The following is a 17,578-nucleotide window of genomic DNA, read 5'->3' as shown; positions in this document are numbered from 1 at the left end:
AAACATCTCCTTTTGTGTTCCATGGAAGAAAGAAAGTCATGCATGTTTAAAACAACAGCAAAATGGTCTTTTAATACACAGCAAGTATACAGATAAATGTACACTCTTAAAAATACAAATTCAATAAAGGCAGTTTTGGCAGCAATGCCATTTTTAGCTCCCCAAAGAACCTTTCAGTGAATAGTTCTTAAAATAATCACTTTTTCTTAGAGTGAAGAACATAAAAAAAAGAATCCTTTTTCACTATCTTTTGTGGAATGGAAAGGTTCTGTGGATGTTAAAGGTTTTTCATGGAACCATAGACACCAATAAAGAACCTTTATTTTTTAAGAGTGTAGATGTGAGTATGATCAGGCTAAATAAGAGGATCACTCTCTCTCCCTCTCTCTCGTACACACACAGCATTCAGAGACAGACAGAGAGGTGTTGAGGTGATACAGAGGAAGCCAGAGCTGGTATTATGGCAACCTCTACTGGAGCTCCCTGGGGTATTACATTGAAACCTACTCCACACGCACACACACACACACACACACACACACTTCACATGACTGTATGAGGACAGGAAACAAAGAGAAAGATGAAAGTATAGAGTAAACACAGACAAAGAGAGAAAAGATTGACCCAAAGAACTACAGATGCAGGTCATGGAATCAGGATAAAATGACAAAAAAAGACAGTTTGAAAAAAAAAAAGAGCAGGACAAAGAGAGGAAACGGCAGAGTAATTGTAAATCTCATGACGAGAGGTGAAAGAGAGATGCAGACAGAAAACTGCGCTGAAAGATGAGCAAAGGGGGAAAGGGTTGGAAGAAAACAAAGGAAAAAAGACTCGAGGGACAGAGAGAAGACAGAAGAAGACAAAGTGAGGGAAATGTGCACAAATAAAGTGGAAATGAGTGAGTGAGTGAGTGAGTATGTTAGGAGAGAGAGAGATGAAGAGGGGAAGTTCTAGTTGTTTTTCTCCCTCAAGAGTTGCCAGGTAAGAGGCAGCTGGGGCTGCTGGCAAACCTATCATTACTGTACTGTGAGAACAACAGCCTGTGTCTGTACACACACACATTGGAAATATTACACTAATTCTACATTTGTACACAATTTGAAATTAAAGTAAACAGTGCTTATATTTACAAACAAGTATCAATCCCAAAGCAGAAAACCTTATTCACAAATCTAAGTATATTTCAAAGGTACAAGATCAAGTAAAATACACTTAACTTTATGGTACTGGTGTTCCCAGCATACACCAGGGCATGCATAATTAATACGGTTGTCTATTTCACTATTTGACAATTTTATTTACACCATTGTTATTAGTACACTTTTTTTTTTTTTAGGCATTTTATCCTCTGAAGATGACAAAACAGTTTATTTTTTCTTATTTTTAGGGCCATTTTTCAGACATTTTGTAAGTAAAGTAATTTAAGTAAAAAATAAAAAACAAACCTTACTTTTCAGTGTATTGTCCGTAAATTAAATCACGAACTATCCATAACTTTTAAATAAAGCTTTTAGCATTTTTAGAAAAAAACACTATCTATGAATAATTTAATCATCTGAAGATATCAACAAAAACGTTTTTAGATTTTTCTTATTTGTAGGGATATTTTAGGCAGTTTGTCCTCAAAAAGCGCATCTAGGCCAGAAATACACACCATACACACTTATGAAGCTAAAATAAACAAATATGCCTTAATACATGCAGAAAAGCAGAGCTCATGCTGGAACATTAGCTCTCAAGTTTCTCACATCTATGTCATGCAAACATTCGCAGGGCCTGCATCTGTGAAGTACAGCTCTTAGTGACTGTTTTATGCCAGGCCACGAGGCCCTGAAACTGAACACTTTCTGGCTGAGTTTCTGAACATACTGTGTGGAAACTGTTACATTTACGAGGAAGAACAACAGTGGCCTTCAGATCAGGCAGAGAGGCAGAAACAGGCTGAGGAAACCACCAAATACTGTGATATTCCTTTAAAGTTTAACTTTAAGAGCTCATCTGGGACTGTGTTTGCGTGGTAGCGCACATACTGTATACACATGCACACAAGAGAGGACTGGGGGGCATATGGAGATGGGGGCACAAGGCTTCCTCCTCCTCCTCATCCTCATTTACTTGCATTTCCCACGACAAAATATGACCTTAGAACTAACAGTCCTTCCTCAGCCAATCAACAATGAGCAGTAACGATCCTCACAGATGGCTCAAGTCAATGACAAACACGGGCAAGAGCGAGAGAGAGAGAGAGAGAGAGAGCTGAGACCTTGTGCTCTGGTGTTCCTGCATTATTCAATCTAACATATTTATTCAACCTTTACATTAGTTATAGTGTGATGAGTAGGAACTCGTTTTGTAAACTACAAAGCTGAATAAAAAAGGGACATGATTAGAATAGAACAAGAGAGCACACAAAACTCTCATCATTACCTTACAAAACCTGTGCACAATTTATTCACTTTAATCACAACTATTATCACTAAAAATATTGAATTATTACTATAACAATTTCACTGTTGTTTCATTGCATCCCCTTAACCTTTTAAAAAAGTCACTTTGGATTGAAGCATATGTCAATTTGGTAAATTTGAATATTGAAATATATATATAATAAATATATAAAATAATAAGAAATAATGGTAACACTTTACAATAAGGTTCATAACATTAGTTAACAATGTTAACTTCTACAGCATTTATTAATCTTTATTGTTAATGTTAATTTCAAACATTTACTAATATATTATTAAAATCAAGAGTTGTATTTGTTAACATTAGTTAATGCACTGTGAAGTAACATGAACAATAAACTGTATTTTTATTAAATAACGTTAACAAAGATTAACAAATTTATTGCTCATGGTTAGTTCATGTTAGTTAATACATTAACTAATGTTAAGAAATTAACATTACTGTTAACAAATTAATTTAAAAAAATAAGAGATATATGTCATATTTGAATGTCTGTCTGGGCTGTATCGTTCAGTGTTATTAAAAAAGTGCTTTTATTGCGCTGAAAAAATGTTTTACCAGATAAACAAACATTAAACCAAACATCTTTTAACCTGATTATATTAGGTTATGACAACAAAATTAACTTTAATCGTCAAATCAGGTGGGAAAAAAAAAAAATATTTAAGGAAACAAAATATTACATATTCATTAACTCCCTCTGTTTAGTGAAATATCTTGTAAATTCACTCCCTATTTATTCATATTATCCATAATACTGTAAGTCCATAATCAGTAAATGTCTATTCTGGATTAACCTAACTGTGACTTTATACTTTTTCATATTGTACTTCTTCAAGTGCATTATCATGTGTCTTGTTGTTGTATTTATGTGTGCACTGGAAAAAAATTGTGCGTTCAAGCAAACTTGGCAAAAAAGCTCTTTCTAATTGTGATTGTATTATTTTGCATGATTGTTATAGCACCCAGTTTTATACATCTATTAGCGTGCACTGTGTGTTTATGAGTGCTGTGTTTTAAGTGTACACCTGTTCATAAAGTATTTCTTGTTTTACTGTACGTCTGGTCGTCTCTCTCTTACAGTGTTCCTGTGGGTGTTTCTTTTTAATACACGCGCCAGTTCTCCCTCCCTTTATCTGCCCATCTGTACGTGTCTCCGCGGTTTGGTTCTCCCCTGCTCTCGTGCCTGATGCCGTCCAGGTATGGGGCTCTTGTTCCAGGCCGCCTCCCTGCTGCAGTTCCCCGTGTTCGGCCCCAGCCACCAAACCTGTCCCTGGTTCACCAGGGCTCTGCCATCCACACTCAGTGGGCAATCTGTCACCAACATAGCCTTGGCACTTGCAGCACACCCCTCATCTCTCTCTCTCTCTCTCTTTCTTTTTCATACCCTCTTTCTCCTTTGCTCTCCACTCCTGTCCTGTCTTCCCTCTGGCCCCGGCTCAGTTCATTAATCTCCATTATAAAACAGAAGTTAGTTAATGTCTCTGATGCTCGCTGGCTACGACACCCTGCCACGGGCCCTTTGGCACAACATGAACGCTCACACAAGCACTTACGTAAAAACACACACACACTCGTGCGTAACTATTTACATCTTCATTGACAAACAAAACACAATATCATGAAACAAAACAACAAATCATGCACAGATTTAGTAGTCTGTATGTTCTGTGTTTACATAATATACAAATAATGTAAAATGAACGTACTATTTGGATAAAGAAAATATTTTAAAAAATCAAGTACGACTCATTGGTTTAGTGGTAAAATTTCTCTCTTGCTTTTGTTTTATCAAGTGCCTAACCCTAAGTTCACTAAAAAAAAAGATATTGTAGAATTTACTTTAAAACAATTTTCTCTCAGAAATTGCTAGTAAATTTCACAAATAATTACAAAAAATGGCAAGTAACATATTCGCCAAGTTTGAAATAGTATTTTTTGTAAAACTTCAAATACTTCAATAATCTTTATTTTATTTAAAATTTTTTTAGAGTGTATAAGTTAAATTTAAGTAAATCTTGAGGCTTATAAGTTATCAGATTCAACAATATAAATGGACAATAAAACAGGCAAAAAAAATTGTATAGACTTACAGGAGTGATATGACTGCAAAATGTATTATTTTTTCCATAGCTTTATTTTATTCCTCATTTTTGAAGGATTAGTTCACTTTAGAATTAGCATTTCCTGAAAATTTACTCACCCCATGTCATCCAAGATGTTTATGTCTTTCTTTCTTTAGTTGAAAAGAAATTAAGCTTTTTGAGGAAAACATTCCAGGATTTTTTTCCATATAGTGGACTTCAACAGTTACCAAATTGCAGTTTCACTGCAGCTTCAAAGGTCTCTACACGATCCCAGCCGAGAAATAAGTCTTATATAAGTCTTACATAGTCTTAAATAAGTCTTATCTAGCAAAACGATCGTTCATTTTCTAAAAAAAAAAAAAAAAATGTATATACTTTTTAATCACAAATGCTCATCTTGCACTGCTCTGCGATGTGCCACGCATTTCGTAATCACGTTGGAAAGATCATGTAGGTGGAAGTACCGCGGTAGGGCGGAAAACTCCACCTCATTTTTCCTCCAACTTCAAAATTGTACAACATTGTTGTTTTACCTTTTTTTTTGTTTTTGTAAAGGCTGTTTGACTTAGTCTACACGTTCGCTTTGTAAACACTTGCTCGGCACTTCCGCTACATCACGCATGACCTTTCCAACATGATGATCGCATCACAGAGCTAGTGCATGAGAAGCATTTATGGTTAGAAAGTATATAATTTTTTTTTTTTTTTTTAATGGCCAATCGTTTCACTTGATAAGACCCTTATTCCTCGGCTGGGATCGTGTAGAGCCCTTTGAATCTGCAATTTGGACCTTCAGGCTGTTGGTAGCCATTGAAGTCCACTATATGGAGAAAAATCCTGGAATGTTTTCCTCAAAAACCATAATTTCTTTTCAACTGAAGAAAGAAAGACATAAACATCTTGGATGACATGGGGGTGAGTAAATTTTCAGGACATTTTAATTCTGAAGTGAACTAATCCTTTAAGTCGCTTTGGATAAATTAATAATAATAATAAACATAAATGTAAAGCTAAACTGTTTTGGTTAGCCTGTAAAATATAAAAAGAAAATAATTATTTGAGAAACATAAGAAAGTGAGGCATGCAGAAACAGAGAAAAGGGGAGAGATATATAAAATGACTTCAAACAGCCACGAGGTGAATAAACTGTACAGTTCTGCTCTGTGGACTTAGCTTTACTTCATTATTTATGTGGCGTCTACAGAACGACCTGCGGCTACTTTACACGTGTTCCCTTCACACATCTCTACAAACTATTTCACATCACACTTTCTCTGGCAAAACAAAAAGTCCAGCACATTCCCTCTCAAATTAAGTCTGCCAGCACAAATCAGTGCTGTGTTCCCTGTAGTCAAGCTGCTCTATAACCTCAATATCACTTGGAGGCTCAATACTCATGCTGTTGAACCCTTAATGAAATGCAATCAATGATTGATAAGGTGGCAGTTGCCCTCAAGTAGGCCCGCTGATGATTACAGCCGGTCATCCCAAGCATCTGACCCCGCTCTGGGCTCCAGAGGTGTGCCACCCGGCCCTGGGAGAGACAGGCGCCAGGCCTTTTGTCTTATTAGCTGACTGTCGAGGTGTAAAGATCTGCCTCCTGCCAGGCATACAATTAGTCATCCTGTGATCTTTATTACTCTAGGGTGGTGGTCTTTCTTAGCAGAGCCCCAATTCGACACCCTCTCTTCCTCACCCGGGAGCCCCAGGTAATGCTGGGGATCAGGTGATGGGACCTTACGGAGGGTCCCTCTTGTCACAGGTTAAGGACGAGGCAGGAGTCTCTCTTGTGCTACCAAGAGGACTGTGAGTGATCCTCTGCAGGGTCAGCGATTGGACAAATCGGCCCACTCTATCACCCCTGGTTCCTCCATATACTCTGAAAAATAATTTTTTGCTGCTTTTTAGGACCCTCTTGATATGAAAAAAATTTTTTTCAAAGGTTTTTGATATGGCTATATGGCTCTTGAGACACTAAAAAGTTCTTATAGTATTAATAATTAATGATTTTTTTTTTTTTAATTAAATGATATTATGCTTTTCAGATCAGGATGCAACTTATATGACTTTACGCTATTGGTAATTTTCATCTCAGCACAATCGTCTCAATTTTTTAATAATATGAAATATTGTACGAAAAACTAAAAGAAATGTAAAAGAAACATTAAGTTAAAGCACTAAAATTACTATATTACTACTATAAAACTGCTATTATTATATTAGTATTAGCCATATTACCAAATGAAAGGTAAAACTGCACCATAGTACCATAAAGTTTGTTCTGATTCATCCCCAACATCAAAAACAGAAGATATCTCCTCCCTTTTAAAAGCCTATTATTTTGTTATCCAAACAATGTACGATTATATGCTCAGCTGCATTATTTTATTTGCATTTAGCATTGTTTTTAGCATTAGCATTAGACTGCCTGAGAACTACACGATAAAAAAGTCTCTCTTTGTATAACAACAGCAGTCTGTAAAACTCTTTTTATATTTCATAAAAGAAATGTAAAAAAACATTAAGTTAAAGCACTAAAATTACTATATTACTACTATAAAACTGCTATTATTATATTAGTATTAGCCATATTACCAAATGAAAGGTAAAACTGCACCATTGTACCATAAAGTTTGTTCTGATTCATCCCCAACATCAAAAACAGAAGATATCTCCTCCCTTTTAAAAGCCTATTATTTTGTTATCCAAACAATGTGCGATTATATGCTCAGCTGCATTTTTTTATTTGCATTTAGCATTGTTTTTAGCATTAGCATTAGACTGCCTGAGAACTACACGATAAAAAAAGTTCTCTCTTTGTATAACAACAGCAGTCTGTAAAACTCTTTTCGGTTCTAATTGGAACCTTCATTTTTAAGAGACAGGCCGGGAAGGGTTCGGACTCTACGAGAGATTCGCTCGGGGAGGCATGCGAGCGGCTCCCTCCCCTGAGAGGTGTTCTGGATGAGCTGGATTCATGTCTGCATGTTAATCTCTTCACTCTACCTGCCAAAAGGCAGAGAGCACGTGTTACGGTGCATCAAGATGCTGTGTTCCTCTCCTTTTCCTTTTCACAGACCATCACAGCATGAAACCATCTCAACACTCCCGGCCCCCTGCTGTCTGTGTGTGTGTGAAGTGTATGTGGGTGAATGGGTCACGAGGAGTCGCTCAGACGCTCTACAGTTCATTCAGCACAGGTAACAAGGTGAGTCTGTTTGACTTTAGATTGGCCCGGCTCTCGGCTCTCTAGCCCTGAAGGCTGTCTCCCGACAAGCCTGTTTCTATCTTTCTCCTATCTTTTCTTCCTCCTGTTTTCCCCTTGCTTTCTTTCCAGGGGCTCAATTATGGGAGGATGGTTCTCAAGCGCCCGGCGAGAGCAGATCAGCTGACCCGGGAGAGCAAGCCATCCGACAGGTCCCCTAACAATGATAAATCACATACACACACTGAGCCTGGTGAGAAGAGGTCCACCACACACACATACATACATACATACATATACAACATTGCAACTTACGCGCGCACACACACGCACACACAAGCTTATCTTGCTAATAAAGAGCAACTGATAAAGTAAAATGCGCCAACATGACAAGGCAAAGGAAGTCAATAATATACTTCCTCTTTAAAGAAGACATACAGAAGTATAAACAAGGCTTAAAAAGGAGACCAGGGCTAACTGTCACACAGGCAATATCTGAAAGTCAATTGCACAAATTTATTTTCTTTAAAAGTAGCTTTTTTATGTTGGTTAAAAAGCCTTTTTAATTAGAAAAACATTTTTGTCAATTCAAATTAGCAAGTCACATGTTCTAGTACTTTATGGATGTTATAAATTTAAATATCTGCTGACCAAAACAATAGCTTGATATTTGTCTATGTTACATTTTATAGCTGAAAATCCTAAAATATGCTGCTTAATAGCTGTTAATCAAATTCTTTCAAGTTACCCCATATAGTGTAGCAATATGCCCTGCCATTGGGGCATGTTGTCACACAAGTCAGTGTGTGTAAAATGAACTTCATTCTTTTTCCAGGGCAATCATGGTTGTAATGTTCAATAGCTTTTTTGTAGTCAAGATTTGCATCCATACAGAAATTAACTTTCAAAAATATTCACTCGAGTAAAAAGTGTGACAACTAGCCCCAGTCACCAGTGTCTACTTTTGTCCAGAGCTTCTGAGAGCTGCCACATGTACATAAAGTACACGTTCTCTCTGACTGAGCAGAAAGCCCATTTATAAACATAGCAGCGTGCAAACAACATTTGATTGTCTTGTGTTGGAAGCAGACTTGGTTGCGAGACCCCGCTTCTGAGTTCATAAGACACGCCATAATCCAGGTGTCCGTTAGAGTGGATCTCACAGGTCGTTAACCTCACGGTAACCTGGGACTGCCTGCGAACGTGTGTCTCGAATGCCAGAGAGAAACGCAGCTGCCTGCGGGACAGAGGAGCGTCCTGAATCACGTCCATATTCATGATCTATCTGGATGGAGAGGTGTGTGCTCACGGCCAAACCTGGGACTGGAAATGAAATTATAGATAAACCTGATACATGCCTGGCCCCAGCAAAGGTCGTCAGACAAACACAGCTGGGTTTCTAAATGCTGGGGCCATCACTGGCAAACACTCACTGCAGATCTGATCAGGGTTTTGGAAAGAGTCAAGAAAATGCAAAAACACAGTCAAACTCTGTTAGACTGTCAAACTATTCTGTTATACAAATAAATAAATAAATACATTTTAATAGTCTTAACCACAAATTATTGGTCAGGAAATAAGCTGAATTTAAGCAAATGCATAACTTAAAAAGCCACTGCTGTCTCAGAAAAACATCAAAGACAGAATTAGGTTTTTGGCAGAATATGGGAAGTTGTGTGTGGAGTGATGAATCACAATGAAACATGAGTTACATGGTGATGCTCCAGAGCAGGGTCTCTGAAAATCTGGTGAGAAATATAATAATAAATGCATCTCTACCACAGTGAAGCATGGAGGAAGAGGCGTCATTGTGTGGGGAGCCTTTTTAGCTGCTGGTATTGGTGAGCTACTTCACTGTGAATAGCTTTGGAGTACAGGAAAATATTGCGGAATGGCTTAATTTCCCACAAATGAAAAGTTGTTATCTAAAGAGGAGTGATCAGATTTTCAACAAGACAATACTCCTGCCCAAAATGCAGACAACGAAGAAGTGGCTTGAGAACAAGTCCATCAGGCTCATGTTTTGGCCTGGTCAGAGTCCAGATTAGTGAATATTTGGTCTCACATCAAACTCGAAAAAACGAACTGGGAGACATTTTTCAACCAATCGTGAACTGTTTGATGCCATTAACATCGAGTGGAATAACACTGACTCTTCCTGTAAAAAGCTGTCTGCAAGTTGGGGCCTATTCTGTGCTAAAATACTTTATCTACAATATTTGTGCAATTCTTTCTAATTTCCTGACCAGTGATTTGTGATTAAAATGGTTAAGACCATTAAAAGATCAGTAAATATTTTGTCATTTTTGGCTTGGCCCATATATCTTTAATATTATGTAAGTACACCTTTGTTATACTAAGTTTTTCATGCACATCTTGGAATAGTTATTTACCAACTTTTTATTTGTATATTTATTTACTTATTTGCATGCTCAATTACTTATTCATTCACTTAGTTATTTATTTACCTCCTTACTGCCTTATGTATTTACTTGGTTATTTATTTATAGGACTGTGTCAAAAAACGAGGCACCAGGAACAGGAAAAAGGCGGCAAAAAAAAAAAAAAAGGCCTACATTCTTATTGAGTTTTCCTCTTGAATGTATAAGTATATAAGAGGTGATAGCTGGCGGTCTCCCCTTGCCACGTATCGCAGCATCAAAGCGGCCAGACAATGTATGCTCACTATTAGTATCAATTTACAAATAAACTGCTTTTTTGGTGACTGGATCTCAGATGTCAGATTTTGATAAATGGTTTCAATTTGGCAGCTGTTTTAAAGTGTCAGTCCGCATCAGATCTGATCCCCTCCTACACCAGAGCCCTGCCCGAAAGAATCTCTCTCACTTAGCTTCCTGCCTTTTTAGGGGAAAATAATCTTTTCATACTAACCAGGCGGCAAACCGCCCAGGGCACCTGACGGCACATCGAGTTTTGCGCTCGACTCGATGTGTATGTGTGTGTGTGTATGCATGTGTGTTTTGAACATATACACACAGTCTGCACCCGTTGCATATCAGCTTTGTTCTTTGATTTGTTGCTTGTTGCTGCCTCAAAGCTGCAATATGCCACCAGCATGGATAACAGCACCGATCTAACCTCCATCTCACCCTCTCAAAGCCAGCATCACACAAACAGTTGTTTTTCATTCACAAGCCTGTACGAGCTGCTCTTCTACGCTATCAAACAGAAGACCCTCAGGCTTTCAGAATCAAGGTTTGCTTCACAGACATAAGAAAACACCCATCCTTTGCAGCAAGAACGGAGATGCAAAGCCAAATCTGAGGCTGAAATATACAATGCCCATCTCGCGAATGTTTTACGCCTATTTTAAAATTTATGCCAAGCATTTCTTACAAAAACAGGAGAGGTTGTGTAAATCTACAAACATGGCCAGGAAAAGCAAAATGTATGATTTTGATTGAACAGAAAAAATATGCAGCGAAAGCAATTTCTTCACACCACACTTACCTTAGGTAACCTCTCTGGGTCTCCAGGGTGACGAGGGATGACCTTTTGTAGCCTCTGGAAACCGTAGTCTATGGTGGGTTCATTCAGAGCTGCAGGAGAAACCGAAAATAAGATCTTTATTTGATTTAATTGACTGCAAATCTCTCAGAAACAGGCCGTTATATCATCTTGTCATTTTCCCAGAGTTCTCTGCCATGGCGCCCCAGAGTTCAGCAGAAATATCAGTTCGTGCATATGTACATTTCTCCCTGTGTATTTGTTTACGTTCATCCCTGTGGCATCAATCCAGGATTCCCCCTGTGTGAATTTGTTTTATGAAGTGTTGAGTGAGGCCCTATGGCCTTCCTGTCCCCCTTTACACTTCTTTATTCCCAAACTCTAACCTTTCCTGCCTAATTCAATTCCTCTCTTCTCACTCAACCCTGTTCACGTTTTATTTCATTCTCTCACTGCAAACACCACCTCCTCTTAGCCCCTCTTTTCCATCTCTCTGTTGCGATACGATGGCAGAAAGAAACACCCGGAAAGCAGTTAGGGAGATATTTCTCCATAATCAAGCCCATTAATCATAAAAGGCTGTCAAATTTGACTTTGGGGACAATTTGTCAGCCTTCTTGCCCGGTCCGCTTTTGTCACCGTTGCCTCTTGTATTCCGTAAGGATGATTGACAGTCCAAATGCTAGCGAGTAGAATACCTAGTTTGCACTAATATGCATAAGCGGTGCTTTCATGAATAAGAATAAGGTGGCTGCGCAGGAGAAGGGGCCTCTTTTCAAAGGGCCCGGTGCCGTTTGTTGCGCGCGGCAAATAGATGTTATTACCATTATAACAATATTTGTTTTCTTTCCTCGGGAATGGGTCTCGGCGAGCTGCTAAATCAAATTTGTTTGAGCTGGTTTCACAGCGAGGAGGAGAAAAGAGCTCACGGAGTGACAGCGGTTGCGGAGGAGGGGGTGTGTGGGGATCTTTGTGACTCAATGCCCCTGTGAAAGTGAAGGAACAGTCTCTCAGGACGCTCTGAGAAAGGCGCTGTGGAAACGATCACGTTCCTTCTCCAGGTCAAGAGAACTGCAGTTTGATCAGACAGCAGTGTGATTAGACTCAGTAAGCGATCTATGACCCATTGTTTTGGACATTTTTGGATATTCGTCGCCATCTGGATACAAAGTTTCAGGGAAAAAAGAGTGTAAAACAGAAGAAAGAACGAAGAAAGAAAGAAAGAAAGAAAGAAAGAAAGAAAGAAAGAAAGAAAGAAAGAAAGAAAGAAAGAAAGAAAGAAATGGAAGAAGGAAGGAAGGAAGGAAGTCAAGAAATGAAAAAGGGGAAAAGAAAAGTGGGAGGAAAGAAAAGGAAATAATTTTGAAAGTAAATGAAGAAAGTAAAAAAGGAAGGAAGGAAGGACAGAAAAAGAAAGAAAGAAAGAAAGAAAGAAAGAAAGAAAGAAAGAAAGAAAGAAAGAAAGAAAGAAAGAAAGAAAGAAAGAAAGAAAGAAAAGAGGGAGGAAAGGAAAAATAAATTTGAAAGTAAAATTTGAAGAAAGTAAATGAAAAAAGGAAGGAAGGAAAGAAAGAAAGAAAGAAAGAAAGAAAGAAAGAAAGAAAGAAAGAAAGGAAGGAAATCAAAAAAATGAAAAAGGGAGGAAAGAAAAGGAAATAATTTTGAAAGTAAATGAAGAAAGTAAAAAGGAAGGAAGGAAGGAAGGAAGGACAGAAAAAGAAAGAAAGAAAGAAAGAAAGAAAGAAAGAAAGAAAGAAAGAAAGAAAGAAAGAAAGAAAGAAAGAAAGAAAGGAAAAAGGGGAAAAGAAAAAAGGGGGAAATAAAAAATAATTTTGAAAGTAAAATTTGAAGAAAGTAAATGAAAAAAGGAAGGAAGGAAGGAAAAAGAAAGAAAGAAAGAAAGAAATGGCAGGAAGGAAGGAAGGAAGGAAGTCAAGAAAGGAAAAGGGAAAAAGAAAAGAAGAGGGAGGAAAGAAAAATAAATAATTTTGAAAGTAAATGAAGAAAGTAAAAAAGGAAGGAAGGAAGGAAGGAAAAAGAAAGAAAGAAAGAAAGAAAGAAAGAAAGAAAGAAAGAAAGAAAGAAAGAAAGAAAGAAAGGAAGGAAGGAAGGAAGGAAGGAAAAAGGGGAAAAGAAAAGAGGAAGGAAAGAAAAAATAATTTTGAAAGTAAAATTCGAAGAAAGTAAATGAAAAAAGGAAGGAAGGAAGGAAGGAAGGAAGGAAGGAAAAAGAAAGACAGAAAGGAAGGAAGGAAGGAAGGATGGATGGAAAATAAAGACCGAAAAAAATAAGGAAAGAGAAAGAAAGAAAGAATCACATTAACAAACAAATTATCAGATGAACGAATGAACAAAAACAAACAGAGAAAGAAAGAAAAAAAATAGAAGAAAAGGAAAGAGACAGGAACAACGGAGGAAGAGCGTCCATGAGAGCAATTTCACAAAGCAATCCCATAAAACTTGGTCTTTAATGAACCGTCGGACAGGGGACATGAGAGGGAGGGCTTTGTTTCTCTATCACACCCCCAAGAAATTAAGCCCATTACTTCTCTTATTAAAATCCCCCTGAACTTTGACCCCAGCGCCCCATTGGCTGCCTGCAGGGCCTCTGTCCTCTCAGCCAATCGATACGGCTGCCTCCCGCCGAGAAGTGGGAGTAATTGGAGAGTGTGTGTGCATGGGCCGAACCCTGACCCCGCCTGCATTACACAGCCCATATGAAGATAGATTGCCTGATTTAGTGTAAACATATGCTGCAATTCTAGCCATCAGTGCCACTTTCTCCGTCGTAATTTGTATTGATTTTTTCTCCCTTCCTCTCAGCCATCCACGCGTCTTTGCTGTGCCTGACGTGTGATTGCGAAAAGGGAAAGATAATGCAGTTCGCTGAAGAGGTGGCGAGTGTATGTGTGTGTGTGTGTGTTGGAGGAGACGAATAGAGGGATGTATATTTATTATTAATTTAATCATCTCCTTATTGCAGGCGCTGTGGGGCTGAACATCTCTTTTCTCTCTCTCTTGTTCTCATTTGAAGGTTATCACACTCTCCACTGAGATCTACTGATGCTAAATAGAAGGTTGCTGTGGAGTGTGAGGTAACAGTGAAAGATTAATATGATTTCCACTTTCAGATGTCCAGTGGGACGGGACAACACAATGAGCCGCCATATAAAAGACAAAAAAAGCATTTTCTCATACGCTTGCATACCAAGATCTATTACTGTCGAAATTTTGATCATCAGCACAACAGGGTCAAGTCTGAATCGTGTCTGCCATCATCATCGACACGCTTCACAATCCTCCCAGCAAAACCGTCAAGCATTTGACCTCTGACTTGCAGTTAACCTGCACAGCAGACCTGCGTTTGTCCTCACATATAAGCTTGTTGAGGCTCTATCTAGCTAGCAAATTAGAGGTACTGCGTGCAACTCTAAAATCAATCCCAGCATACCTCTCTGTTCTTATTACACGCTCTGCAGAAGTCAGAGGTCAAATAGGGCTGACTGGGAAACCACTCAACACGCACCAACTCATGATAGCCAGACCTAATAAGGGCAATGCTTACTAATACAGCATGAGTCGGATGGAGGGAAATAAAAGAAGAGAGATAAAGATATACAACCAGAATGAGAAAAAAGCAGAGAATGTAAATGAAGACCCTGTTGAAAAAAAACAGCATATGCTGGTTAGGTATGTTTTGAAGCATGGCAGCTGCTTTGATCTGGTTTAAGCTGGTTCTTAGTTGGTCACGGGCTGGTTTAAGCTGGTTATGAGCTGGTTGTAAACTGGTCCTGAGCTGGAGCTAGTTGCTTAGGACCAGCACTTGACCAGCTTAAACCAGCTCATGACCAACTAAGGACCAGTATAAACTAGCTCAAACCAGCTGCCAGGCTTCAAAACATATCTAACCAGCAGATGCTGTTTTTTTCAACAGGGGAATTGGCTCCACACACAACACAAAGGAAGCTGAACTGGGTTTAAAATTGAAGTGACAGGAATAAGATTATTTTGAATTACATCTTTAAACCTTTTTTAAACTTTAAAACAAGGCTTTGTCCATCCAAAATGTAAAGTCTGTCTGAACATGAGACAAAAAAATTCAGTTTTACTTTCTTTGAATTTCCATTGATTTTAAAGGGTTAGTTCACCCAAAAATAAAATATATGTCATTAAGTACTCACCCTCATGTCGTTCCAAACTCGTAAGACCTTCATTCATCTTTGGAACACAAATTAAGATATTTTTGATGAAATCCAAGAGGTTTTTTTGGTCCTCAATAGAAGCAATGAAATTACCACATTCAACGTCCAGAAAAGTAGTAAAAACTGTTAAAAGAGTCAACGTGACTACAGCAGTTCAACCTTAATGTTATGAAGTGACGAGTATACTATTTGTGCGAAAAAACAAACAAAAACATAACGACTTTATTCAACAAATTCGTCATTCTCCTACGCTATTTACGTTCAGTGCTTCCAGGTTTCTATGTCCAAATGCCGGCTCAGTATTGGCCGACACTGGTCACGTGAGCAAGCATGATGCATGCGTGCAGGAGCCAGCCAATACTGAGTCGGCGTTCGGACATAAACACGGAAGCGATGAACTGCGTTCACTGCGTCAAGTGCGTATGAGTCTGACAGGGGAGAGACGAATTTGTTAAATAAAGTCGATATTTTTGTTTTGTTTTGCGCACAAAAAGTATTTTAGTCACGTCATAACATTAAGTTTTAACCACTGTAGCCACGTTGACTATTTTAACAATGTTTTTACTACTTTTCTGGACCTTGAATGTGGTAATTTTGTTGTTTTCTATTGAAAAACTGTAGTCACATGGACTATTTAAACAATGACTTTAATACCTTTCTGGACCTTAAAGAGTACGATGACTATGTGTGGTTCAGATACCTTCGGATTTCATCAAAAATCTGTCTTAATTTGTGTTCTGAAGAAGAACGAAGATCTTACGGGTTTGGAACGACATGAGGGTGAGTAATTAATGACAGAAATTTCATTTTAGTGTGAACTAACCCTTTAATTGTACTTCCTTATATTCACATTTGAATTGCAGTGCTGTATTTTTGCTACCACAATTCAAATTCAGAAATGTAAATTCTCAATTCAAATTGTGAATGGAACACAACCCTGCAATATAAGCTATCACAGCACTTAATTTCCCAGCCCAACCCGAATAACTCATCCCCCGCCAACTGTATGTACGTTTAGTCTCCGCTTGTTTACATCCATGCTCTCCGATGGGCTTACATCTATTTACCCTCCACTGTTTTTCTATTTACATTCTCCTGTTCCCACTTTCCAACAGGCCTCCCGGCTGATCATGTTTCCCCTCTCCCTGATGGCATCTGTCTTTACAACATAGGGCTTTTTAGGTGCCATATCCATTCCTGTTCTCTCCTTCTTAGCCACCGTGATGCGGTGATTGTAAGCGTAGTCATGCCCCCTTAGGCCACAATCGCAACCATTCAGAGAGAGGCTATTTCAGCGGTCTCCCCCTAACGCAGACTGAATGATTTTAGATGGAGCCCTCGGCCCATCTAAAACACTTGATCAAGCCCTGCTTTGTCCATGGGAGGCGCATTGATGGAATGGGGAATTTGATGCAGGTTCGGATTCCGACGCAACATGCCTCAATTTCTCATTTTCATGTGCTACATGATTGATATGGGAGAGAATGGCACAGAGCGGCTCTTTCACCTGCAGATGGGTATCTCGCACTTAGATTGCCCCGCTACTCTTTAGGGGGAAGACATTTACAGGTGCACAACGGGGCGACGTGAGGAGGCGTTTTGTTTTCCCGTTCTAGTCTGTCGCTGCAAGGTCGCAGATCTGGCTTGTTGACAAACGTCTGAAGACCCCCCTGTTGCGTGTCATCGATTTCAACCCATCCATCTCCTCTTTGTCCTCACGTCAGAAAGGCCGCGCCACACGGAAACGCATTGCATCGCAACTGACGGAAAAATCAGAATGCGCTTCTTCGCACCATTCTGAAGGAATAAAACAAGGAGTGAGATTCAAAGTGCAAGTTTGGATCAATCATCACGGCCCGCTCCCCCATCCCTAACCCCTGCAACCCCCAAACACTCCTACCACCTCCTCCTCCCTGGATCGATCCTCATAGAAATTTCATGAACTTTAAACTGTGATTGACAGTAGAGGCAGGGCGCGCAGGCTGCTTTAAAGTGGAGAGCCACCAGGGAAGATGAAGAAAAACCCACCCTGGCCTCTTCAAACACGCAGACAACACAGACTCACTCGCACTAAAAACCACACACTTTTAATTACGTCTTGAACACGATTCGCTGTTATGGCAGCAATTACAAAGCTGAGCTAACCT

General features: G+C 38.9%; 1 protein-coding gene across 5 annotated transcripts in view; it reads right to left on the bottom strand.

Moving 5' to 3' along the window:
• Positions 1–17,578, bottom strand: part of LOC125259435 (transcription factor COE3) — a 117,341-nt gene that overhangs the window by 11,846 nt on the left and 87,917 nt on the right. For all 5 annotated transcript variants that reach the window (XM_048177063.1, XM_048177064.1, XM_048177066.1 and 2 more), the window contains exon 11: positions 11,233–11,321. In XM_048177063.1, the coding sequence (XP_048033020.1) occupies positions 11,233–11,321 (89 nt within the window). The remainder of the gene's footprint in view (positions 1–11,232; positions 11,322–17,578) is intronic.

Source organism: Megalobrama amblycephala, linkage group LG23 (genome assembly GCF_018812025.1).
Source record: "Megalobrama amblycephala isolate DHTTF-2021 linkage group LG23, ASM1881202v1, whole genome shotgun sequence".
Taxonomy (NCBI): Eukaryota; Metazoa; Chordata; class Actinopteri; order Cypriniformes; family Xenocyprididae; genus Megalobrama; species Megalobrama amblycephala.
The sequence above is the reverse complement of the archived record's forward strand: the minus strand, read 5'-3'. Positions and strand labels throughout refer to the sequence as shown.